We start from the raw sequence: 27,241 nt of genomic DNA on the forward strand, positions 1-27,241 counted from the left end.
AGCTCGATTTCCAGAAGTGCACGATTTCTATTTGAATGTGCACATGTGCGAATATCTGACGACAAAGGATCGGGCTGGAAATGAGATGCAATCCATATTCATATCGCCTGCTAGTTTCAACGTGAATAACAATTATTTGAACGAGGTACAGGAGAACGAGTTGACCTCCTGCGCAAAAAGATAAATGGCTGCCTTCTAGGTTGCCAGGTCATGGGTGATGACACTTCTTGGGCGTTGCTTACATGTTCAAGTGCGCAGGAAATATGGTGAAGGAAGTGACCTCAGTGACAAGCTAGTTACGTGGTCCATTTTAATAAGCTTCATTATAATGGGGGGGGGTCAAAGATAGATCTTTGAGACAGGTTATAACAGACCTAGAGACAGGTTATAACAGGTCGCCCAACATACCTTCACCTTAAATATTGAAACGATTTGTTTTGACCCTACGTCTGCTGCGAGTGGCCTCACTAAACCGTGAGAGCCACAATATACATCTACCGTTTCGTCCATATCCAACAAGTCTGCGAATATCTTTGTGTGAGGCGTGACCGGTTTTCCATGACCCCGCATTGATTTGGAACTTTTTTTTATATACTCATTAAATGGTCTTGAATTACTTCCTTTTAAATAGACTCCCATAGTTGTCCCATTATGGATGTCAAGTGAATAGACCTGTGTAATTCCAAGGATCGGGTTGTGAGCATTTGTTTTTGGTGGAGATTAAAGCTGCGTTTCTGCATTCATATTCCCACTGGCACCAGGCTGAAATATTCATGTCTACCTTGACTTCTTTAGTAATCATGTAACTTCTGGGTACTGAGGGAGAGGGGCGGTGTGGGGGGGGGGGGGGAATTAAATTCAGAAATTAAATGCCATCTGGTGTACATAAGGCTAGAGGCCAACACTATTAAAATGAGCTTAAAAAGTAGGTTACTCACGTGCACAGAATGGACTGGTCTTCACGATCTGTTTTATAAAAAAAAAAGCAAAAGAAGTTAATGAAACTGAATTATGAGAGCGCCTATACTTTCTTCCACAAGGTACGATTTGTATTCAAACACAAGGGTTTATTGTTCCATTTACAAGCGAACCTGGGATGCACCTGGGGTAGCCTTATGGAAAGATTAATGAACGGCCGGCCACGCTTTGATACACAAGTTTCAGAAATGGCCGAAGGAATTTACTTTCAAAAGACTTTGTGCTTTCAATTACTTTCCTGCTTAATGAGGGAGTCGAGTCTCATGACCCATCTGTCTCATCACCTTGGTAAGTGAGGCAGCTTGCCTGCCATTACCCCAGTCTGTAAATCAAAGTGCTCAGAGGTGTGTTTGAACTCAACGCACCACCTTGTCTTTAAAAAACCCTTTTTGTGGAAAAAAAATCAAGCTGAATTATAACTCAGGCGGCAGCCTGGCTCAGTTGATAGCACCCTCGCTTCTGACTCACTAAGTTGTGGGTTCAAGCCCCACACCGGGACTTTGAGCTCATAGTCCAGGCTGACGCTCCAATGCAACGTTGCAAATTCCGTGCGTGGTACAACTGGAGGCTTCGAGATGGAATGCGCGAAGGACAACAAAACCACCACGTTGTCAGTCAGCGTCCAACAGCATAATTATTACCCAAGATCGTACGAAGCGCTGGAGACGTCTTGGTGACCTGATAAGGCGCTATGTGGAATGCAAGGATTCTTATTATTCTTATGAGCGTTGTTTGGAATTTGGGCTATTTCACAATATTGATTAATATAATTCTTTGTTCCTTATCCAACATTCTCCTCTGCCTTTTATCCTGTTATCAGTTTTCAAACGCAGGGCCCATCCTGGTTTCCTCTTTGTCAGAAGATTTCAGTTTCTGGATTCCTTTTTCATGATGCATTATGTAATCAGTTGTGTTTATCCTTCTTTTTATTGGAAACAAATCCCACTGACTGAACAGCATCTTTGTAAGCATAAGCGACTTTTTGTTTTTGGAGAATATTCATTTTGCAACTGGACTCGCCGGTTCAATTGACACACCAGAAGGTGGGCAAAAGCACAGTCAAAAAGTTCTGCAAAGGTCTTAGAGGGTTTGGAAGATGGGGAGAGAGTGAGATAGACGAAGGGACTCTGGGTTGGAGTTTCAGAGAGCGGGAGTAGAATGCTTAAATCTTGCCAAAGTATTTCAAACAAGGCTTTAAGAAAGCCTTACTTTCTGTGAACAAGACGAACATTGAATTTTAGGAATGCAATAATAATTATAATAATAAAAATAACGATTTGATCGTTTAATTTAATAATTTGATATAGAGCCTGTAACATAGAAATGACTTGAATCTCTTCACGTGTCCTCTTGTTCTACTGTCTTATTGCATCTAAAACTATTGTTCTAGGTTTGCCTTTTCAATCCCATTTAAAATGATAGATATCTCTATAAGGCACATGTAAAGGGGGGAGTTATTTATTAGAACATCTTTGCTGATATTCTAACAAGAACGTGCTTAGGAAGATCTATGACATAAATGCATGACAGTATTTTATTTTAAGGCAAAGAAAAAAACTGCACAAATTGAAATGAAGAGATAAGATAAACCAGCATTTAGAGCAACTGAATAAACAAGATCTAAGGATCTTTGGTTAATGGGAACCGGCAGCACATCAAAAAGTTCATCGCCTCTAAAGTTATTGAACCAAAAGAAACAGCCTAGAATGATGTTCATCAGCAGTTTAATACAGCGGGGAAAAAACGGTCGATTAAAAGAGTAATTTGACATATTTTAATACCGTTCTGTACAGATAGCTTGAATTTGAGGAGAAAAACACAAATGGGATTAAACAATTAACTTGGCTCCATCATAGCAAGAAGTGCATGTTAGAAATGGGGATTTCTTACATTGGGAACAGGGGGAGAACAGCTTGTGGGAACCTATTCCCTTGGGAGAATTATGAGCAAGCTTTCTGTTTGCTGAAATTTTTTATAAGTTGCATGGGATGCTTAATTGTCTAAAGGGAAGGTGGAAAAATGTCCAGCCAGAGGGATTTTAGAGACATACATTGTTTGATTAAATTATTGCCATTTAATAGGAGTGAAATCAGTGTGCACAGTGATCAAAGCCTCGGTTTGGAGGTGAATAAGGGGGCCTTCGGAAGGCCAGCATAACGTTGCTTAAATCACCGACCAAGTGGGAAGAGATCTCAGGAATCAAATCAGTCTCATAGAGACACTCACAAAGCAGCGATGGCAAAAATGCACAATCATGAAAATGATTCATAATCACACTGCTGTGCACAATTGGCTGCCGCCTTTCGCCCAGAAATATGCAGTCAATTTGCTTTACAGTATATTCTGTGAAGCGCTTTGAGACACTTAGAAGACATGAAAAGCGCAATGTCAAATGCAAGGATTATTATTATAATAATAGTAATAATCCTTGCATTCGATTTAGCAGCTTATCATGTTGTTGAGTTGTCTCAAAGCGCTTCACAGAATACCCTGTGAAATAGGTTGACTGTGCATTTTGTGGGCAAAACGCAGCAGTCAATTGCGCACAGCAGTGTCCCACAAACAGTCGTAGATTGAGTGACCACATTATTTTTTAGGGTTTATTACTCCAGAAAGCGATCCACCAATCGACTAACAACCTGGTTCATACTTACTGCTGGATAAACAGAGGCGTGTGGAGTAACAAAATGTCTCGAGCCAGCGATAGTATTAATATAAAACTCTATTGTGCAAACTGCTCAGCACAGCCCACGCTGAATGGCAAATGGTTAAGATTGCACTGCACATAACTTTGTCTAATTGCCTCCCCTGAACTTTACGACGATTGATGGCGGGATAGAGAACAAGGTTACCATTTCCAGGCGGTTTAAATTGCTGATACTGAACTGCACAGTGAATAATGATGAATGCTGGAATATCCGATGTTACAGCAGACTAGTTCAGGGAAGCAGCTGCAGTATTAAAGGAATAATGGCCTGGTTTGTGAAAAGCTATTGATCTGCACTGTAGACGCACTGCAACTGATATGCTGCACTGTTTCGTACTCTTACCAGATACAAAGTGTGAGAGCGGTGAAATGGAATTCCCTCAGTGCTAGAAATTGAAGTAAAAAGAGAAAATACTGGACACGCAGACAAGTTTGGAACAGGGGGTGACAGTCAGAATGTCTACCTATCTTTCTCTTGTTAGGTGTCCATAGTACATTTCCACCAGTCCTATTCTTTATTACAAAGCACGAGAGAGTTCTGTTTAGTATAAGTAGATGTCGCCTTACCTGCCCGATAGCAAATCACCAATGCTACACTTATTTGTTGATGAAGTTCCACTCATTCGCTCACTGTCATCACCCACTCCGCCACCGCCACCAACTGACCCCCCCCCCCCCCCCCCCCACCACTCCCTCCCGTTAGTTAGGAGACAGAATTAATGGCAGCCTTCCTGGGCTAATTAAAATGTCAGCCAAGATAACTGCTTTGCAGCCTTACATGAGCAACATTCTTTGAGTTTTACAATTGTTGCAATGTTTAAATAACTCTGAACACTTGTTATTATTACAAATTTCCATGCTTTAAATGGTTTGGTTGGCCTGAAGGCAGCTTTAAAAGGCTACAAGCCCATGTGAATGAACTCATTGCAAAGATTTATGATGACCAGACGGAGGGACCGTGAGATTTTTTAATTCGTAGTTTGTGATTGTCAGATGTCAGTAGCTGGCACCAGAGGTTTGGGATTTTTATCAGTAAGTTTGTTGTAAGAAGGACTGGAGAGAATTTACTGTGGTATGTTAACTTTCATTGCCATAATGGTCTAACTGTGGTATGCTAACTCTCATTGCCATAATGGTCTTAGTAACAACTTGTTGTATGTTCTTGGGGGTTCTGAGGCTGATTTGGAATACAAAGCTGAGCTCTATGACGCTGTACAGGATGATGTGCCTTCCTTTCTTGTTTGGGATGGATCTGGTAACAGGGAATGTGAAATCCACTGCTTCAGAATACAACAGATGTGGAATCAATTGAGCCGATTAAGAGGAAGACAGCTAGGTGTTTGGGTGACTAAGGGTTTTAAGGAATACAGAGAAAAGGTGCGAAAAAATTAGAAAGCTAGAGTTGCCATAAAATGCGGGAGCCTGATGGGCCGATGGTTTACTCCTGTTCTTATCTTCCTGGAAAAAACCTTTGTACTGTAGCATGATATCAAGTTGTATCAAGAGGCCCAGGGGATCTCTGCTACAGATGGAGGGGAGGGTAATTGAACACATCAGCTTTCCCTTTCCCCCGAGTGAGTACTGTTCTCTCTATTATGCTCAGTCAGTAGCCGAGCTTGCTTGTTCTGAAGGTGACAGGCAACCCTGGAATTCAGAAGTTAGGGACTTCTGCTTGACAGATGCGATTTGTAAAGGGTCCTGAGTTATTTTGTTTTCCCGGTGAAAACAACCAGCAGCCAACAACAACAACAACAACAACAACACATTAGATTTATATAGCGATCTTCACATAAGGAGGACGTCCCAAGGTGCTGGGCAGTCATGGGTTTAATGCAAGGTTAATGCTACACTTATTTACTGATGGAGTTCCCCTCAATCACTGACTGTCTCACCTTGCAGTCTGGTTAACAGTATCAAAGGTAACGGTGAGCAGGTAAACCCGGTTGCGCTTTTTTTTCCACACTACACTCTGTTCGGGATGATCAGCACCCTCGAAACACTACCCTGCATGCAGGGCATGATACAAACGCAAGTTGCTATTGTTGTTGTATCAAGAGGGTGCTTTTGTTCACAATTCCAACTTTTTCTGATGAGGTTTTCTTTGTTTTTGATACCGTCCAAAATAAATATTTAGTGTAAAACTCATGATTTGCTCACGATATGCTCAGTCTGTCCTCCGCCACCTTTGGCCCCGCCAAAGACTCTGCTCTAAGACAAGCAGATGTTGTTTATCAAGTACATGTGCACAGGCGTACTCTTTACAGCACAAATGATCTTTAAGATTCAATCACTCAAGACCTCACAGCTCAATGCGTGCAGACAGGAATTTAATCTGGTTCGTCTGTACTCTTCTCCATCTTAAGACTCTTGGATTTTGCAGAATGGTAGAATGTTTAGGAGATTTCAAGATTGGTTGAATTGTAATCCTCCGTCAGTCAATGGACAACAAACGTATTAATTACAGTATGTACGAGAGGAAAATTTTATTTTCCAGATCTGAACCTTCGAGAACGATAAGATTCTAAAGGCTGCAGGTCAATCCTATGAAACAAAATTCAGGTGGGATTTGGACAATCTATCAGCTTAGTTATATTAGCTGGAAGGAAGCGATTCGATATTTAAAATGTCTCTTACTTTTTTTTTAATCCTTACTTTCGCTACTGGCTCCCCACTGCCTTTCGGATGTATCCAATGATAGCCATAGCCATTATACACTACAATATTCTCTGTCGAGCTCTTCGAGACGTCTTCCTGACTTGAAACACCCAACATCGAATGCGAGGATTATTATTTTATAAGAGAGAGATGTAAATTGAACAGAGTTATTGGAATGCATCATACATAAGAACTCAGCAAAAGTGATAATAATAATCCTTGCATTTGATATAGTGCCTTATCACATTGTTGAGACGTCTCAAAGCGCTTCACAGAATGTACAGTAAAATGAATTGACTGTGCATTTTGTGGCCGAAAGTAGGGGAAAATGAACGAATCCCAAGCAGTCCAGTGATATATTGCGTTTCCTTATCCCAGCATTAATTGGCTGGAATCTTCATTATGCGCATTGTTCGAGCGACCGCATTGCAACTGTTTAGCCTTTGAGTTTGTTGCGGGAACACAGGCCGACCCGACCCTGGGAAGAATTCCTTCAGCTTTACAGGTGACACGGAGTCTACATTTCATCTGTTAACTTGAATCCTACTGCAATGCCTTTGGCCTCAACACAGTGTACCCATCTGAGCAATCTCCTGATTTTTGTTTGTATTTAAAAAGAATTAACGGCTTCCTACATATACACACCCAAAGAAAGACTAAATCCCACACTCCCACCAGTTTGCAGCATTTCCTTTTAAAACTCCACTGAAACTCACGCAGCAGACGGGAAACTGTTCAATTTCTGGATCAACGCCAATATCTCTAAAATATTGTAGTTCAAAAGCCTTGGTGTTAGGTTGCTTTAATTGACAAAATATATAAACCAACCAATCACTCTCTGGCATCTACCTACTTCTCCTCACTCCACACCGGCCTCTTGAAATGCTACCCTGCGTGGTGGGCGCTATATAAGTGCAAGTTGTTGTTGTATTTGGGTTTTAAAGGCTTGGAATAACTTCCTTACAAATGATTAGTAAACTTCTTGTTCCTTGGGAAAATTTTCTATCTACTCTCTCCTGGGATCTATGAGTGAATTCTTATACATTTCTTCTGTTCTCTGCTTGGTTTGTTTGGTAATTGACTAGAATTTGGAATTAATGTCTTCCATACATTGGATTTTTTTATTTCAGAATAAAACATGCGATAAGTATTCTGGTAAATTGATTCTTAAAGATTTTTAATATCATTTGCACGTTAATAACTTTGTTCATCTCTTCTGATGAACAAAGTTATTGTTGTCTGTGAGTGACATGGTGGTGAGTGCGATTTCCCTTCGACATACAATAAACTCCACAGCTTAGTGAAGATGAAGCACTGACACACAGGAAGGGAGAGTAAATATGAAGTTGTATCATCATAAGGTGCCAACACTAATACACTTTCTATGCTATAGTAAAAGTAACCTAGTAATAGTCTGAGGCAGCAGTGGACGATTGATTTATTGATCTACCTGGCATCCGATTTCCTAAAAGATGCCTTGGCCACATCTATCTCATTATTCAATAATCCCCAAATCCTTATAGATTCCCGTGCCACGGATGAAATTTAGGACATTTTTATAACAGTTTTGTTGTGATAATTACCTCATTGAATCTGTTATAAAATGTTCCAAATTTATTCCCCACCCCATCACAACATCATTTGGATAGAAAAGGTCTCTTTGACCCATCGTATCTAATCCTTCTGGAACACCCACCCTTCCATCAAAGTATCAAGCTGAATTTTGTCCTGGCCTCAGCCATCCTTCCTGATAAACTGTGCCAGAGTGATACGAGCAGATTCCTGTGATCATCTTATCTGTCTTCCTTTTCAGCAGAAGATTACTGTATTATACGAGGAAGGGGATTGGGATAAAAAAAAGACATATAATAAACAAAGGAATGAAATCTGAATTGTAAATTTAATAATTGGATCATGGCACGATCCTGAATAACTGACATACGTTCAGATTATAACCTTTTTCAATAGCAGGTTGGAAGCAATGTAGCAGTGTTTAGCGTGAATAGTATTAAACATCATTGAGTAAACAGAAACGAATATAGATTATACCCACTCTTTGTCAAATTAGTGCATGTAACTGGTGAAGTATACAGCAGACATTGCTGTAATATAAGTTTATGCATTGGATCAAACCAGCATTGATTGGTGCATCGATGCATTTAGAAAGTGCAGAATAGTATTATTGCATGAGTTCCTCGCATGCGATGCCAAGATGCATTTTCTTGTAAAAGTCCTCTTTGCATGTCTTAATGTTTAGTTGCATGACAAACCTTGGCAATGACATGGCAAGTATCCACTGGTAATGGGAATGACAAATTTGAACGTCAAGAGCTGAATAGGAAAGCTCCCAAAATACAGAAGAATGTGTGTTATTTATTCAGTGAGGGCTGAGATTGGGTTTGGATTGCAGCAGAACCTCAGGATTTTGAGACGTATAAACAGCTTGAGTTTTGCTCTTACAGTTTATAATATTACAAGAGCTCCTTAATGTGACGCATGATACACACCCAACCATCTTTAATGAAAACCAAGTATGTCTGAAATGTGACTACAGTTGAAGAGTCTCTTCTCTCCTGCAATCCTGTTCAAGACTTGGTGTACCAGAGATGATTCTTCCTTTGCCTGTTTTACATGAAGGAGCAGAACTAGCTTGACAGCTTGCCCAGATTTTTGCAAGGATACATCATGGTTCTGAAAAAGTCTGCAGAGTTGCCCATTTTATCATGCTTTTCAACTCAGGTTTTGGCAGATCCATTGGGGCCCATCTCAACCCATAGAGCTTGAGATGGAAGGAACTGTTCCTGTTGAACTTTTCCCATTAAATTTTCAAAGATTATACCTTTTTTTAATAAAAAAGGAGAAATAATTTCTGCCCTCAGTCAGTTGAGAGCATTAAGTTAAGATAATTAGCAGAGGAGCAGAGGGGAGGTTAGTTTTTTTTGATAGAGAGTTGCGGAATACTCTGGGAATCTAAAAAGTGGTAGTTTGCAGTGGTAGTGGGAAAGGATAGGTAAATGGGACTAAATGGATTGCTCTTTCAAAATGCTAGCATAGGCATGATTGTCCGAATGGCCTTATGTGTTGTTTTGACAGTTCTATAACTCAAAAAAAATACAGAATATTGAAAAAAGGTGGTTTGGTAGAGACAAATCATTTTCTTTTAACACTTTGAAATGCTATTAGTTAATACTTCATTTTTAAGCAGTGCCAGGTGTTAGGGGATTTTTTTCACCACCACGAACCAGTCTGATGCTAAATGGCACATATAAGAGTTCTGCTTTTACTCATCCAATAACCTGCCACACAGGAATAACATCAATAGATTTGCCTCCCCAATTCTTACCATCCTTGGCTGTTTAACTGTCAGCGGTTCTGGCTTCCAATTGACCAGCTGTGTCTACTGCATCGGGAACATAATCTGATGCTTTAATCACAAGGAAGCAACAAGTCGGCAGCTTTACCATATAAGGAGAAAACAGGATGGAAAGCCAGGCAGACTGCAACCTCCTTCATTTCAGTGNTTTTTTGCTTTCCGAAGAGGCATTCCCCAAACTGTACTGGCCCATTTTACATACATCTGAAAAATAACCTATAATACTTTAGAGAGTATCTAATTTGTTGTAATAGAGTACCTAGAGTTGCTTATAAAGTATCACTCCAAAACTCAATACTTGCTGGATTGCTTGGGAATATTTACAGCTTTTCTGCAGATGACCGTTTACTTTTTAATAATAATAATCCTTGCATTTGATATAGTGCTTTTCATGTCTTCTCGACGTCTCAAAGTACTTCACAGAATATACTGTAAAGTGAATTGACTGTATATTTGTAGGCGAAACGCGGCAGCCAATTGCGCACAGCGGTGTCCCACAAACAGTCGTGGATTGAAGAGACCAATTTTTTTATTCTTGAGGGATTATTATAAGGTGTGCGGAGTAAGGAAACTTGACCAGGGAGATTTCGCCCTGCCAGGAATCAAACCCAGGTCTCTGGCTTGAGAGGCGAGTGCTCTAACCACTGAGCTACAGGACTCCACAACATTAAAAAAACATAAAGTATACAATATGTAAATAAGTTTAAATATAGTAAAATGGGACTATGGTTATTATCCACAAAATTGACATACACAATACAGTCCCTACACTTTACAGTAAATGTGCAGCGTTTTGAGACGTCCTTCCGAAGTGAAAGGTGATCAAATGCAAGGATTATTTCATCTTTATTATATTATTATTGCATCTGATTAGCTCGAGCATGTATCTGGTAGCCTGCCTCACACTAGAAGAAATCAGTTTTATCTGAGCAAGAGGAGACTGCAAACCCACAAACAGATAGAGAGCTGTGCTCACTCCACCGAAAATATCAAGTTTCATTCCAAAAGATGAGACTTGGCAGGTCAACCTGTACAATTTGTATAATAAATTGCAGTCCCATTTAGCTTGCATAGTTTTCAATTCAATCTTTTGTTCAATGAGCAAAGATGAGGCGACTTAATAGACAGAGGATTTCTCCAAACAGGTTTAAATGTCGTGGCATGGTATGATATAATAATAATAATACTTGCATTTGATATAGCGCATTATCACTTCTTCGAGACGTCTCAAATGTAAAGTGAATTGACTGTATATTTGTAGGTGAAACCCTGCAGCTAATTGCACACAGGAGTGTTCCACAAACAGTCGTGGATTGAAGTGACCAATTTATTGTTATTTTATTTTTGAAAGAATTATTACCCCCGGAAAAGTGATCCACCAATTGACCAACAACCAGGTTCCTGTATATTGCTAGGTAAACAGAAGCAGAGAATCGAACCCAGGTCTCTCGCTTGCGAGGCGAGTTCTCTAACCACTAACATGGGTTAGTTCAGCCATTTCATTTGATGTAAGCACTAAGTATACGTTAGCTGGTTCACACAGGGAGGGCGTGAAGGGATTTAAAGAAAAGTTACAACAACAGTGTACTCTCATGCAAATCCTAGCAGAAGATTGTTACAGAGCAGCAAAGCCTGAGACACGGGAACAGGTTCACTACTCACAGTCACTACTGTACCAGCAAATAGTATAACCGTGTGAAAATGGAGAGAAAAGAAACCAAGAAAACATTTCCTGTCTCGGCTTCGAAACCACATTTGAAAGTGGGTTCAGCCAAATTAAAAATGTTCTCGGAATGTTATAATATAGTTAACTTAATTGACCACCCAGCTGTGACCGTCACTCTGCATCTGTTCACAATTCGAGCGTGCAGGGAGAATTCAGCCAACCTGCCTTGCTGTAATTGAAGGTTGCGTGGGGCAAGGTTTAAGAGTACGAGCTGATCTGAAAGGTCCTTTTTTTTTTCTCTCTACAATGTTTCTTTTGTTTTAACGGAAATACTGTGATTTTCTCAAACCTTGCTGTTTCTCTTAGATCTATTCCACTCTAATCAATACAATTAGATGTTTTTGAAAGCCAAATGCTAGGTTTGGAGCCCAAATTTCTGCAACTCCTTTCCTATGTCAACTTGGGTCAGTTGGTAGCACTCTGCCTCTGAGTCAGATGGTTGTGGGCTCAAGCCCCACGTTGCTAGTTTGATCTCACAGTCTAGGTTAGCACTTTAGTGCAATGTTGGGGGAGTGTTGCATTGCCAGAGGTGCTATCCTTCAGATGATATGTTAAACTGAGATCCTGTCTGCCTGTTCAGGTGGACGTCAAAGATCCCAAGGCACTATTTGAAAAGAGAAGGGACTTTTTCCTGATGTGCTGGTCAATAGATCTTCCAAATAAAATCAAGAGAACAAATATTGTTCGTTTCCAATCCAATATAGTAAGTAAGGGGACGTATACTTAGGATGCAGTTTCCAACCTACGTTTTTATTTCTCTTTGAATTAAAAAAATGCTTTTAAAAATAATTATTTTCCAAGTAAAAACCAGAAGGCTAATATCCACACAAGATGAGAGCTCTATCATTTGCTTCATTGTGGTATTCCTGGCTGAAAGAGTTCTTTAGTTGGTGAGTGGAAGTTATACAAAAAAAAGTCAGTAGGAAGATCATCTTTACATCAATGTAAGGTACATTGAAATATCAACAAAATTCAAGCTAAGATCCTGTTTACTTCCTATTTACCTTGGAACGTCCTCCCGACATGAAAGGTGCTATACAAATGTAATCTTGCTGTTGTTGTTACTTCCTAACATTTCTGTATTGCCGCCACACTGAAAACTCTCTCTCACTACTGTGAGTTGTTGCTGACATGTTCTATTGGTTTATCTGCAACTGCCTTGCCCAGAGCTTTTCAGACGCACAACACGGCTCAGGCTGATAGTCTAATCATGTCTTCACTCATGCTCCTCTGCTGAAAACATGGCTTAATCTAGCAGGAAAGTCAATTGTTTCTGGTTGCGCTTGGTTTTTGCACGATACATACAAAGCTTATTTATAGCTCGTGTATACACCATCTACGACTAACAAAAGCTATGACTAGACATGTTCAATTTATATTTGTATTCTTTTAACAAGGACAATTTTTTTATGCTCATTATCACTTGCTAAGCATATTGCCATAGTTCTTGCAAGGGTTACTGCTCAATGGCCCAATGTCTAGGTTTAAAAACCCTGCAGGAAGTGATTAGAAGTGAAGTCAATACTTCTTTAATAAGAAACAGTGACTAGAATTAGATGGCGAGTGTTATTAGGAGAGGTTCAGGAATTCATCCCAAAAAAATGTACCGAATGTTTATGGCAGTGGTTGCAAAGCTTAAACGACCTAATTTGGCAGCAAAACAATTAAGATTGTGTTCTACCGTTGAACAACTTTGTTGACTGTTGCATTTAGGATCCAGAAAGTGATTAAGCAATTGGCCAGTTAACTTCTTATGCATGTAATGCATATCTCATTTCTGTTGGCTGCTAATGGGTAATTCTGAAGTAACCATAGTGACCCATGGCCAAATCATGGAAATCCCACAATCTTCTCATGCCATTTCCAAGCAGACATCCTGTATGTTAACAAAGAGCCGCTTACTGGCAAAATTCCTTGTTAGCTAAACCTCTATTTGTAAATCCAATAGAGAACTATGTGTTTTTTCAACTCCATTGATGCAATTGATATTGCAGCAGGTATTAGGATCTCAGGGCGGGAAGGATAGAGAGCTGAAGCCTGTGCCTTCTTTAGGAGGTGATCCCCATCCCCAGGGCTGGGCTGAGAAGGGTGGAGATCTTGGCCGGCCTCAGAGCAAGGAGCGTGAGGTCTAGGCCACATGGCTGGTTAACGGTTAGAGTGTGCGGAGGTGGGGAGGGATTGTGAGTGCACTGGTTTGTAAGAGGATGGCAGTGACTGACCTCAAACCCAGGCATCTGCACCCCTCCATGGTGGCTGTGTTGCTGTTGTTGTTCTGGGTTCTCCTTAGATTCAACTTGTGTTATAGTGAGAAAGTCTCCATCCTCCCAATGTGAAAGATACCATATAAGTGCAATTTGTTGTTGTTGTGTGCATCTGTATCTGCCTGGCTTCAGTATCAAGTTCAGATGGCTGGAGTCAGCTTGGCCCGAGATTAAAGCTCCCTAAACTCATTGTACTTGTGATTAGTGAGGGAAGAATTACATTTCATTTATGTGGCCAACATTCCTCCAACATGAATTGGTCACTCACCTCACAGCTGTTTAGTGGAGCTTTGCCGGCAGAAATGGCTGCCGTGTTTGCCTACTTTATACATTTGACAGGAACTGCTGGAGAAGTGTTTGCGATTGTTCGATATGATAAGCTGCTATAAAAATGCAAGCTCTTTCTGACATCGGGGTTCAACGATGAAAGAATGAAACAACAAAATTAAACAACAATGCTCGGGGCTAGGAAAATATTGCGCTTACTACCTGGGCAGTACACATATTCCGAGACACGAAACTACTCATTTGCTGTATTTATTGCTTCCAACAATAAGTACTGGTCCATTTAATAGAAACTAACCATCTACAATGACCATTGTATCAACAGTAACTTGCTTTTGTACTTCAGTGTTCTGAACTTTACTTTCTCTGTTTTACGCACACAATTCTTCCATTATTAATGTGCGGTTTAATTCGACCTCACAAGTTTTTTTTAAAAAGTATTATGCACAACATCTGGTTAAGATTATGCAATCTGACCCATGCAAAATACCAGCAAGATAGCTGTTTACTTATTAAAACACAAATATGGGGTCTCTGCGGTTTCAAACACCCACTAGGAAGAAATGCCTCATGTCTATTTCTCTAGATTGTTGGTAATTTTTCACTAACAGTCATAAAGTTAATCTAAATATTCTTGTGATAAATTTTCATTGCGGTACACAAATCCTCTGTTACTCTCAAAAGGAACTTAGCTCCAATATAGATTGGGTATACAATTTTCAAATAAACAAGTACCAATATTTTTCTGGATGAATTTGTAGAGATGATGTTGGAGTGGTTAATCCTTCAGTGTGAGTGTTAAGTGCATTGAATATATTTGAGCCAACAATCCTGCCAATACATAAGTGATGCCAGAATGGAGTAAGGCTCATCAAATCTAAACAACTTTTAAAAGAAATTACAGGGAATTACTGTAAAGTATGCTGACTGTATTTTATTAGTGAACATGGCACCAATTTGTGCACAGCAATGTGCTACAAACAGCCATGAAGTGAATGATCAATTTTATCTGGGGGAAAATTGTTAGCCGGGTTTATATAGCACTTTATGGAAACAGCATGAAAACATTCTGTGCCAGTCTTTATACTCCACATGCCCCTCCTCCGTTCTCCATGTATACATTGAGTTTCCTTGCAGTTAAGAGTAATCTTGGAATTCAGATCAAGGGAATAAACAGGTTTTCCTGTTATAGTTTGACGTCCTTAACCTTTTTGATAGTTTTGTGCCTATAATCATTGCCAGTTTTCCTTTAACTATAATTACCCTGAACTGGATGGTTAGTCATATGTCTCTAATCATTTCTGTGAAACAGTAATGTGCACAACAATGTGTGTACACTTTACAATGTTGTTCTAACGTAACAGAATTATCAAAGGGAATATCTGGGTAGTCTGCAGAGGACAGCAGAGGAAGAAATCAAATTCCTCTAGTTTAGTCGGCAATCTAAACTGTTGGTAACACTTGTGGTATAATTTAATCAGTGTTTGTATCTCTTTCTTGCACACATGGAATTGACTAGTCCATCAGTGGAATCCGAAGAACCCATGGACTGAATTCCATCCATGCAGTCATTCAAATCCCACCGCTTAACTTGAATGTCCTGACAGCTTTTGAACATAGCTCCTATTTCAAGGTGAATAACAAGGCGATTCTACTAATACGCCATAAGCTGATGGATCAGCAAAAAGCAATAGATTAGCTCCAGTCTTACCCTGCATCATGCTCCTGTAAGCGGTGTCTGCAATGGCGTAGATGTGCGGTGGCATTTCATGTCTCTTTTTTCCTTTGTACATGTCTACAATCTTCTCAGAGTAGATGGGCAACATTTTGTATGGGTTTATGACCACACAGAAAAGACCTGAGTATGTCTGAAAAGAAATAACAGCAATGCACAATTATTTACAGCTTCCAAACATCAGATTGTTCATGATCAATGAATATATACATAGGGGCATTATATATAACCCAATAAAACTGATACTCTCTTACTTTAGATAAGTATATAGTTTGGGACACGACATGTCAAGCGACCGCCAAGATGTGGGAGGACAAACTAGATGGACCTGGGTCTTCTTTCGCCGAGCAAATTTGGTATGTGCTTAAAACTCCTCATCGGATTGTTGAGTATAACTCCCTATTCTTGTTACAAACTTAAAAAAGGTTACAAAAACACTGTCATGTGAGAGGAAGCCACACAGCCAAACCCAGCACTGAAAACTATTTTTGACTTAGAAAGTGGCAAAACTCAAAGGCAAAAGAAAGCTGGAAATTGGAACAAAATGAGAATAATCTCTATAAAATCATGTGTTGCAAGACTATTGTATACCTAAGACTATTACGTGCAAGGCGCTACACCAAATCTATGGATTATTATACAGTATTATTTTTTGTGTTACATGTGGTGTCATTATAACACACACAAAGGAAAGGACACTAGGTCCTTCCAGATCATTTCCCCCCAATAAATGTAACTGTTCCCTTCTGTCTTCCATGTACTTTATGTCCCTATGTGCATGTTCTTCAGGACTATGTTAAAAAAATTATGTTTTTATTGAACTGAATTTGTAATTCACATTTGATGTGAAGGGAAGGCATGGGTTGCATAACGCCTTTCTGATTTCAATTTCCTCGCTTATACCTTAAACACTGACACTGCCCTTCCTCCATGAAGTATTTCATCCAGGATGCTAACAACTGGAAAGAAACCCCATCCATGTGAGTTTGAGTGATTATAGGTCTGCAACGTGAACATGATAGCTTCTGGTTGAGAGTCAAGTGCTTGGCTCCTCCACTACACTGACGTTCCATCTCGCGTAGATGTTCAAATGGAAAATGTAACAAACACATGCTTTCAGTTTACACATTCTGAGGTTGCTTTTATACAGGATGATGAAATGCATCACTTTTAGGCCTTTCCATTATTCTTTTTTTAGATATATCCAATTATCTAGAAGTTCTTTGAGTGAAATGAAAGTAGCAATGCAAGCTTCCAGTAATTGGCTTTAATACGTAAACTGAATGTCATTTTCATTAGGCAAATGAAAATAACAAAGTCCCAGGTTATGTGACTGATATCACTTTAGAAATCTACTGTTTCTACTTAAGTACAAGATGCATTTGCTACTGTAGAAGTGCTGAAGCTCAGTGGTTAGAGCACACGCCTCGCAAGCGAGACACCCGAGTTCGATTCCCAGCAGGGCGAAACCTTGAGCAATTTCCTTACTCCACACGCCTGATCATAATTCCTCAAGAAAATAAAACAATAATAAATAATGAACTTCAATCCACGAGTGTTTGTGGGATGCTGCTGAGCGCAATTGGCTACCGTGTTTCGCCCACAAATATACAGTCAATTTAATTTACAGTATATTCCGTGAAGCGCTTTGAGATGTCTAGAAGATGTGAAAAGCGCCATATCAAATGCAAGGAATATTATTATTAGAAATGTCCTTGAATGAAGCATGTATTCCTTCTTTCACCAAATTCATCCTTATAAAGCACAAGTCACAAAGCCGTTTCTATTCACACCTCTTTAAAAATTCATAGACAACGAATGCATTACAGGGTTCTCTTTGACATTTATATAAATAAAATTTGTCCCGATCTTTGTTTAAATTCCGTATTCTCTCAGCACTTCAAATTAATACTAATTTGTCCGAAAATGATCAAAGTGAGGCGTTTCTATAAACTGCATGTCACTTTCTATGTTTCCGTTTCTAACTAAATACTATTACATAAAAATACTCTAAAAAAATCTAAACAGAGGTTTGCAAACTTGAAGTCTCTGACCTACACTACCCCAGCAATTCACTTTTGCACTGTTTCTCAACTGAGAAAAGGCTAGAAAAGTTCAGCACAAGGTCGGAAAGCAAAATCTCAGCCTCAAAATAGCCCTTTGCTAGCTTTCAGGAGCACAATTTATTTTAATAAATTCGGTAGTGAATTGTGCAATTTCAAGTGGAAACCCGGAAAGTACAATTAGCTCAACAACTTCTGGTATGCACATGTCACATTTTAGGTCCGAATATCAATCCACTTAACACATTTAGTAAGAATATTCAGTTTGTTGTATACTGATACCTTTTCATTTTATTCAGCGTCGATTGACACTCATACATACATTGGGCATTACTAAGGAAGAACAACTTTTAAAACGGACAGAAAATTACAATCTGTGATGTCTTCATGATCACTAGTCATAATTAACAGATGTCTGAATGTGAATCGGATTAAGGTAGATAATCTACTCCCTATGTCCTGGAATTTTGTTGCAATGTGTTCAGCTATTCCTATTTTTTGGGAAGTTTTCCAAGCAAAACACTGGATAGGATTGCAACGGAGAACAGCCTGGCAACACGAAGCCAAATTCAACTTCCCNTTTTTAGTTATCATAACAGTGTTTGTGAATAGCAAGACAAATATTATCAATACCTTTCTTTGCAATCTTCTTGCACACTGCCATTTCACTGCATTACCAACACTTCAAACACCGTCGAGTAATGCGCATTACAGATCGTATAGGATGGGAAATAGCCAGAATGGAATAGTTGGAATAGCATCTCTTTTCACAAGACCACAAGAGATGATGGGATGATGAAGACCCTTTGACCCTACTGATCTCATCCTTCCAGAATACCCGCCCTACTGTCTTCCCATCACAGCAATAAGGTTTTTTTGTGTGCTGCATCCTGGCCTCAACCACCCTTCCTGGTAACCTGTTCCAGTCATTTCCCTCTGAGCAAATGTTCCTGGTGTCCGTCCTGAAATTGCTATTTGCAATCCCAAACTAGTGTCTTCTTGTTCTGCTGCTTGGGATGTATGAAAGTATTGTTCAGGATTTATTTTCTCAATCACATCCAAAATATTAAATGCCTCTGAAACATTTCTTTTCCAGGCCTGAAGAGCCCTATCTCTTGTCTAATTGTTGCTGAAACCTTAGTCCGTAAAAAACCTTTTGAGTTTTTTTTATTTTGTAAACTATACACTGTTTCTAACACTCTCCTTTGATGTGCATATCATAACGTAAATTAACTGGCTAAATCCTCCTATGTCTAATGTGGGCCTACACAAGATTTAAAATTGCTCTGTTATTTTCATGTTGTTTAAGACTTTTAAAGAAGGCGATAGATAGATATTTGTCAGGTCAGGGTATTGAGGGATATGGGGCAAGGCTGGATAACTGGACTCGAGGTACAGATGATCAACCATGGTCTTATAAAATGGGGGAACAGGCTTGAGGAGTTGAATAGCTTACTCCTGTTTCTAAACTGAATGTATAATGTGATTTCAATTTAAAATAGTGCCTGTTTGTAGTGCCTTTTTAGATCCTTTATTCAGATCCTCCATTCAGTTTGCAGACTTTGCCAGTTTTACAACATGGACTCTGTAAATCAAACGTACCAAAGGCTTTGCATCTGCATGCTATTAAACACCTAGACACCTCACCCCTGCCCCAAACTAGTGAATAGTTTACTCACATAGATTAGCCCCGAGTAGTATCTCTGTCTCAGATTATGCAGCACCGATGCTTCATTCAGGCACGTGAGTTCTGCCATGTCCTCCACTTTGGAGAACTTTGGAGGATTCATTTTCTGGATGTCATCTTTGCCAACTGTTACTTTCTTCCCATTTTCCATCAATTCAACAAGGACTTCGTCCCCCTTTTCCTCCTTGATGCTTGCAGCTTCAAAGCCATTGCGTCCCGAGGGCACCCAGACGAGCTTCTTCGCTGACCAGTCGGCCTGGGCCAGTGGATCGTTCATGAAGTTTTTATCCACAAAGAGAAACTTTTCAGTATCGCTGAGCTGGCTTCCAGACATGATGTCTTAGTAATGACCTAAGGAATGAATTGAACAAGTTACTCCCCAAGTTGTTTTTTGAGGTTATTTTTATTTGAACGATAAAGAACACAATAATATGTGTTAGTCTGAATGGTGACCATGTCCAATTCTGTTCTCATCCAACAACTACCCTTAGATTGTTTTACAAACCTGTCACTCAATAGAGAGTGTAAACCAATCATAATGTAGTAATCCTAACATTTTATAATAACCTTTACCTTTTCAGATTGTCAAACCATCTCAAAGATTTATTGTAAAGTGCAGTGAGTGACTGTCTATTTGTCGAATGTGACAGCCAATTTGCAATATCCCATGAACAGCCATGAAGTAAATGACCAATTTTATCTTGCTTAGGATTGTGTATAGGGTTTGCTTAACCGGTTAAACTGAGATTCTAGTTTTGAAGTAAGATTTGACCGTTTCAAATCCACCCCAGTATTTTGCAAAACTGATCCATGCTAAAAACAGGGGAATTGTACTCAGATTACCATAAAAGTTCTTTTTTTAAATGAATGCCTAATCAAGGTGGAGAATTGTTTGAACAGGAAACCAAAAAAAAACTCCTTCTCTTTTCAAAAGTTCACCTCAGGACCTAACCCAGATTTGAGTGCTATCATTTGAGCCAGACTGACACCCTAATAAACATTAGAAGACCTCACTAAGGACAATAGCGCGGCTTGGACAATTCCAACTCTCCTGATGAAAATGGCACACAAGTCAGACTTTTAATTACCTTAAAATTAACAAGCCTCAAGCCAGATTTGAACTTGGAAAATTTTATCTAGGACTCTTGATATATGGAGTGGACTTTCATCTAGCAGTGAAGGCTATTCCAAATAAGGCCATCAGCTCAGTGGTTAGAGCACTCGCCTTGCAAGCGAGAGACCTGGGTTTGATTCCCGGCAGGGTGAAATGTTGGGCAAGTTTCCTTACTCCACATGCCACTGTTTATCTAAGTAAGTAGGAACCGGTTGTTAGTCAATCGATAGATTGCTTTTCTGGGGATAATAATCTTTTTAAAAAAATAATAATTTGGTCACTCAATTCATGACTGTTTGTGGGAAGCTGCTGTGCACAATTGGCTGCCGTCAAGCAGACGGCTTGAAGATGTGAAAAGCGCTATATCAAATGCAAGGTTCATTATTATTATTATATTATTATCAAAACAAAAATAATTGGCATTCAGTTTTGGAACAGAGTTCAAGATCTAAGAACGATTCCAGATTCCAGATAAACAATGGAATTGTTTATCTGGAATCTGGTCAGAATGAGATCTGATGCGAAAGGCGATGTATTATTCCGACTGTATAAATGCAAGTTGTTGTTGTTGTGCGAAAGCTGATGTGTCAATGGGAGCATGGGAATGTCATGCAAGGAAGGCAAGTTGCCAAGGATGTAGAATGTGCGATCGGAGACGTTTTCTGGAGTTTTGCTGGGTTTCGCTCTGGGAGAACATTGGCAGAGTGTACTGGGTGTGGTCTACTATCTATGATCTGGATTACCACAAGGCCATTGAAGGGAACGGGTTTAATGTGCAGAATGGTCTTTTTGTACCACACACTTCCTTGTTTTAATGCCTCTGGATCCTGTAGGGGATGCAGGGGGTTTGACTGCCCTAAATCTCTTGTTCGGTTTTTAGTAGTTAAATGAAAACAGGATGCTCCAAACCAACTGTCCAGCGTTTTGCAATGAACCGATTTTTTGAAAAAAAAAGCCACCCTGTTATCTACCATGTTAGAAATCATTCTCCAATTCTTTCGTTTCCTTAAGAATGGGAACACTACAACAACAACAACAACAAGATTCCATTTATAAAGCGCCTTTCACGTCAGGAGGACGTCCCAAGGCGCTGCACAGTTGGGTCATGACCCGAGCATTGGGGGGAAATGGTCAGGGTGAGGGAAGGGAGGGAGCGAGGAGGGGGAAGAGAGTCGAGAGGGGAGCTGAAGGCACTACTCAGCGCGACGCGCTACGTTACCCTGTACATAGTTTTAGTGGGGAAAAAAATTTCTGAGTTGGTAACTAAACGAACACGTCAGCCTCTGGCCATAAAACAGTGCAGGAGAAAGGTTTTTCTTTTGGATTAGAAAGTTGTTTAATATAGTCTAAACTCTCAAACTTTTCCATGTCCGTATTCTGGACATAGAAACCCTCCCTGGGGGTGAAAGTGCCTCTGACTATTTCTCATGGTCAAGGGGGTGAGAAACAGAACAAGATGTCCTGGACTGTCCCTGGGAGCAAAAACACTCCTTCCAGCCAGTGAACTGAGAGTTACTGCAAAGTATCCACAAATTGTGTTGCACAGGATCAATAGCAATAAGACACGAGGAGGGGGTGGTGGTGGATGGGGGGGGGGGGGGGGGGGGTGTTGAATGCATACTGAAATGTGCATTATTAAGACCCTATTTAAATGGTAATTACTGTCATATTTTACAGCATGTTTGAACTAAGCCTTAATGTCTCTATGCGCACGCTTTTCCTTGGATGGGTGGGTGGGGGTGGGAGGGGACCTCTCCTAAGTTCCTTGACTTATAATGACTATATTATCATGATAGCAGGGAGGGGGGCTTTAGGGTATTTAATCGTGTGATGTGAATGATACAGAGGATGGAGAGGCTGTACCTCCCTCCACACCAGCCCTTTACCATGTATGGTTACGTTCCCACCAACTCGTGATTACTCCCCCAAAAAACCCCCCAAGAAACACGTAATGGTTTTAACGAACTGCAAACAAAACCGAACTGAACGCCTTGTAGGGAATAATAATGTCAGTGAAGGGAGGGATGCTCGGGGGTTACACGTCTAGCTGGGAAGCAAGCGGCGTCTTAATCAAATAAGGACACGTTCCTTATCCACAGCCTTGGATTTGGTGGAAGTCACTTATGGCTGTTTCAGCTTCAAATGGAACCGTTTTACTTGTGGTTCTCCCCAATGTTACACTCTGATTTCAAGCTTGAATCGCCTACAACCCCCCCCCCACCCCACCACCCCCTCCTCCCCATCCCCTCCTCCTCATTGATCCCTTTTTACAAGTACAGGTAGTGTTAAAACCTTAGTGCAGGTTAAAAAGGTGAGTGTTTAACACAGAAGGACACAGAGTGAAATTAAAACAGCTTCACTGACTAATGTACTTCCAATGCATCCTTACCCTGGGTCCTACAAGGCATCTTAAGGTACTCACAGCACATTTACCCCTCTCTCTCTCTCTCTCTCTCTTTCTCTCTCTCCCCCTCTCTCAGCTTAACACAGTAACACATTTCTCCAGGGTTTCAGCATCTCTCACCCACACTTCACCCAATTCGTGACATTGGGAGTTTCTGGCAATAAACCAAGTGACCGAATCTCCAATAAAGTGTTCCTCTTCTTCTACTACTACTACTACTACTATTACTACTACTACTTTCGTCCCAGAGAGAAGCAATTTGGGCATTGCCTCCTGCTGTTTGCCCATCATCTGGTTGTGCAAAACATGTGTTTTTTTAAAAAAATAAAGCACAAGAGTATTCCAAATCTATTCCAAACACTGCACCCCCCAAACAGGACCCTGCTCCCCCCCCCCCCCCCTCCTCATCCCCCCCCCCCCCCCCCCAGACAGACCTGTGTCATTCAGGATTTGGTTCCAAATAAAAAGGCACTCAAACCACAAATACGTTTCGAAGACTACATAAAGATACTCTTTGCAGCAAAACGTAACGATGCAGTCGTCAGCCTAACGACTGCTAAACACTGTTAACCATTGCATTAAACAGCTCAGCGCCGACTGGGAGCATAAGGTCTTTAAACACAGCCCCAAAGGTCTTCGCTGCTCCGTTAATTCAAGGCTTCCTTCGTCCAGTTCTAAACTAACGAACGAAACGATGCATTTGGTCGGCGATGGATACTCACTGAAGACTGGTGGGATGTGACAGCTGATCAGAGTCCGAGTGAGAAGGGGTCCAGGAGTAGCTCTCTCTCTCTCTCTCTCTCTCATCCAGAGAGAGTCAGAGTAACTGCAGCCTCCAGCACTTCACTATTTAACCAAAGCGTCAGGAGCAGCAACAGCTCCTCCTTCCCCACAGGGGAGAGAAACACTGTGGTCACCACTTAACCTTTACATTATATTGATTTCATTAGGAAATCACCGAGAATGGGAACTACTGCCCCAATCCCTCCCTCCCTCAACTCCCTCCCTCCCTCAACTCCCTGTGTGTCTGTTTAGGGACACTCTATTTTTTTAAAATTAGTTTTTGCAATATAACTGCAAAAAATACAACACAAATAGCATTGTGCCAGAATGTATTTTGCACCAGTCTGTTTATGTAACTGACTTCTTCAGTTCCCATAGATGGACTTGTTGTATCTTTTCCCAGTGTCCTGTGTTTAATACTCTTCGGGATCGCAGTGGAGGCATTTTCTCTCTCTCTCTCTCTCTCTCTCCTGTTGTGAAGAAGGGGGTGCATTTTTTTTCCACCCAGTATCAGTCTCGGGAATTTCCAGACTTGGAAAGTCACATCACAGGAAAGGATCTTTCAATATACCAAAATGTTTCCATTTTCTCCAAAGGAATATAGGAACAGGAGTAGGCCATTCAGCCCTTCGAGTCTGTTCCGCCATTCTATTAATTAGATTACGGCTGATCTGTTCCTCAACTCCATTTACCTGCCTTTGGTCCGTATCCCTTGATACCCCGTACCTATCAAATCCTATCCACCGCTCTCTTGAAAATTTGAAGTGATCGAGCAACCATTGAGATTCCCAATTATGGTCGGTTTTACGAGGAAATAGGTTGGGACAGTTTTGAATTGAATCGTCACAAACAGCGAGCAGAGAGATGAGAGACCACCATCTCTGATGGATTAGGACCTAGGCCCAGTGTGAAAGAAAGGGCAGAGTGATGACCCACAGATTTATGCTTCTCCAAATATCAGGTTATATCCTTCACACACTTTTAGATCGGCTGTTTTAAAGTGCAAACACCAATTCCGCTGGAATGAAAGTGTCCAGTATATAGGTTGGGACATGACATGTGCATGCGACTGCCAGGATGGTGGAAGGAGAACTGAATGGACCTTGGTCTTCTTTCATCTAGCAATTCTTATGTTCTTATGTAACGATCCAACTGTCCAGCGCCTTGGGACGTCCTCCCAACGTGAAAGGCGCTCTATATAAATGAAATCTTGTTGTTGTTGTTGTAAAGTGTGCACAGCATTAGTATTGTAAAGGTGTCTGAGTAAATAAAACTTGGATAGTTCCAATATCTTAATGTAGCAATGTTTTAAAGTTCTATTTCCATCCGCTTCATATTGAAGGGATGAAGATACAATGCAATCTCTTTACATAGCATCTTTCGTGTTGGAAGAACATCTCGAAACACCTGACATTGCTAGACAGCGTCTGTGCTGAGGGTAGGAGCCCAGGAGGGTGGGGTGGGTGAGGGTAAAGCTGAATGAAAGTGCGGTCAAAGAGGCATGTTTTGAGTCAGGGCTTGAATGAGGGGAGGGAGGGAGGGAAGGAACCAGTTGGAGGGACTCTGAGATGGAGTTCTAGAGACCTCCCGACGTGAAAAGCGCTATATCAAATGCAAGGATTATTATTATTATTATTATTATTATAGCAGGGGCAGAATGGCTGAAAGCTCACCTGCCCACCCAGTCAGGGGTGGTGGTGGGGGGGGGGGGGGGAATGTTTTGGACTGGAGCTGCTCAGAAAGAAAAGCATAAATACTCTTATTTCTGAAAGACACCCAAGAACTTTTATATATTTGTGCAGTTATTAGGTCCAGAGTGGGTGGATGCACTTCCTCTCGCATGTGACCAAAAATACTTTTTTTTAAATTCTGGAACAACAATAAAAAAATAATGTAAAAAGAACCCTGGACCCTGCCATCCAGCTTTCTGAGCCCAGTTGTATTGACACCACCCACACACAGGCTTTCTTTTTTGGTTGCGATGCACTGTTCCCCAATCCAGACCATCCTGCTAGCCTTAAAAGGAAAACCTTGCAGTTTTACTTCTCTCTCTCTCTCTCTCTCTCTGTGGCTGGTGTGCGATAAATAACGAGAAGGTTATAGCTAATCATGGGAAAGAATGGCTTTGCCCTGCAAAAAGCCGGTCGATGCAGATGGAGGGGGAGTGGGGTTGCAGTGCGAATTATTGGTTGCATACAGTAAATCAAGCGACAAGTGGGCACTGTGTACTTTGCATTTGGCCCCAGAAGAGAAGGCGAGAGGATTAAACTCCCAAAAAAGGAATGCAGCTTGTATTATGGAATTCCGACAACATACCGGATATGGGATATGGAAACATCAGCCTGAAGCTTACTAAATATGGTGCAACTTTTTTTTACACACACGCGCACACACACAAGTTTTGGAGAGCTAATAATGCAAACAAACTAAGGAACGCTTTTTATAGTCAAAGGGGTCTGTGTTGCACTTATCTTGCCCGAAGGGAAGATTTTATTTACATTGGGTGGTGGTGGAGAGGGTGGGGGGGGGAAATAATCCATCACTTGCTTGTAATGTGCTCTTTAATTCCAGCACGATTGCTTTGCATCTTAACTCGTTTTTTTTTTAAAAAAAGTCTGGGAATGATGTAAACTGCTGTGTGGAGAAGCGTGTTTTTTTCTTGGGCGTCAATAAGCGATGAATGACTCCTGTTTGATGGCATCAGATGTGGACAGTCAGTCCAACATTCCTGTATTTGCATGGTTTTAACAAAATATTAGCGGTTCATCAACTGGGCACAATATTGGGAGGTTTCATAGTAACCCCAACTCTTTGCAAACCCCGTTTATACTTTTGGGTGGAAAAAAAAAGGGAAAAGTCCAGCATAACCTGTTAAGGCTTTATTAAAGATCATTAAGAAGGAGCTTTTACAGCTGAGAGGACACACAGAAAAGTGAGTATTTGAATCCAGGTCAGAGCTGTTGTCCCTTTAATCAAGGGGAGGAATTTGAAACGTCCCCACAATACCATAGTGATAGAACTGAACAGAGCAACAAATTGTCTGTCCCAAAGGATGGGTCTGGTGTGGATATTGGTAAGTACATCACAGTGGAAGAGGAGGAGAAGGCAGCCTGGACCAGAGAGGGCAAAATAGGTAAATGTTTGCAACAGGGAGAGCCCCCAAGCAACTTGGGACTTATATACAGCAGTGTTCTTCATGTAGTTAAAAGATCTGAGATGTCTGCTTTGCAAGCTGTTGTGAGATGACCAGGCACGTTAGGAGCAGTACACCAGGAGGTTGAGCCACACCTGTGATGGGGTATAAATTCTGCAATTTGTATTATTTCCAAACTGTCACAAAGCTGCTGTTTGACATCCCGGTTCAGTTTTTGTTGCATACCGTATCTCTTTGGTTGTTTTTTTCCCCCCCTTTACATTGTAGGCACCATTGGGAGAATGATTTCCAAGATTTATATGAATGAATGTTCATT

At 40.7% G+C, this 27,241-nt stretch overlaps 1 protein-coding gene across 3 annotated transcripts in view; it reads right to left on the reverse strand.

Moving 5' to 3' along the window:
* The window catches only part of myh11b (myosin, heavy chain 11b, smooth muscle), a 67,276-nt gene extending 43,485 nt beyond the window's left edge, over window positions 1-23,791 (reverse strand). For 2 of the 3 annotated variants that reach the window (XM_007893721.2, XM_007893720.2), the window contains exons 1-4: window positions 23,711-23,789; window positions 19,463-19,821; window positions 15,697-15,853; window positions 939-966 (exon numbers count right to left, since the gene is read on the reverse strand). In XM_007893721.2, coding sequence (XP_007891912.1) covers window positions 939-966; window positions 15,697-15,853; window positions 19,463-19,804 — 527 coding nt within the window. In that variant the 5' untranslated portion in view covers window positions 19,805-19,821; window positions 23,711-23,789. Of the gene's footprint in view, window positions 1-938; window positions 967-15,696; window positions 15,854-19,462; window positions 19,822-23,710 lie in introns of all 3 variants that reach the window. The other variant, XM_007893722.2, reaches the window with a different exon arrangement.
* Window positions 23,792-27,241: the final 3,450 nt, after the last annotated feature.

The sequence above is a fragment of the Callorhinchus milii genome, unplaced genomic scaffold, assembly GCF_018977255.1.
Source record: "Callorhinchus milii isolate IMCB2004 unplaced genomic scaffold, IMCB_Cmil_1.0 Scaffold16, whole genome shotgun sequence".
Classification (NCBI taxonomy): domain Eukaryota; kingdom Metazoa; phylum Chordata; class Chondrichthyes; order Chimaeriformes; family Callorhinchidae; genus Callorhinchus; species Callorhinchus milii.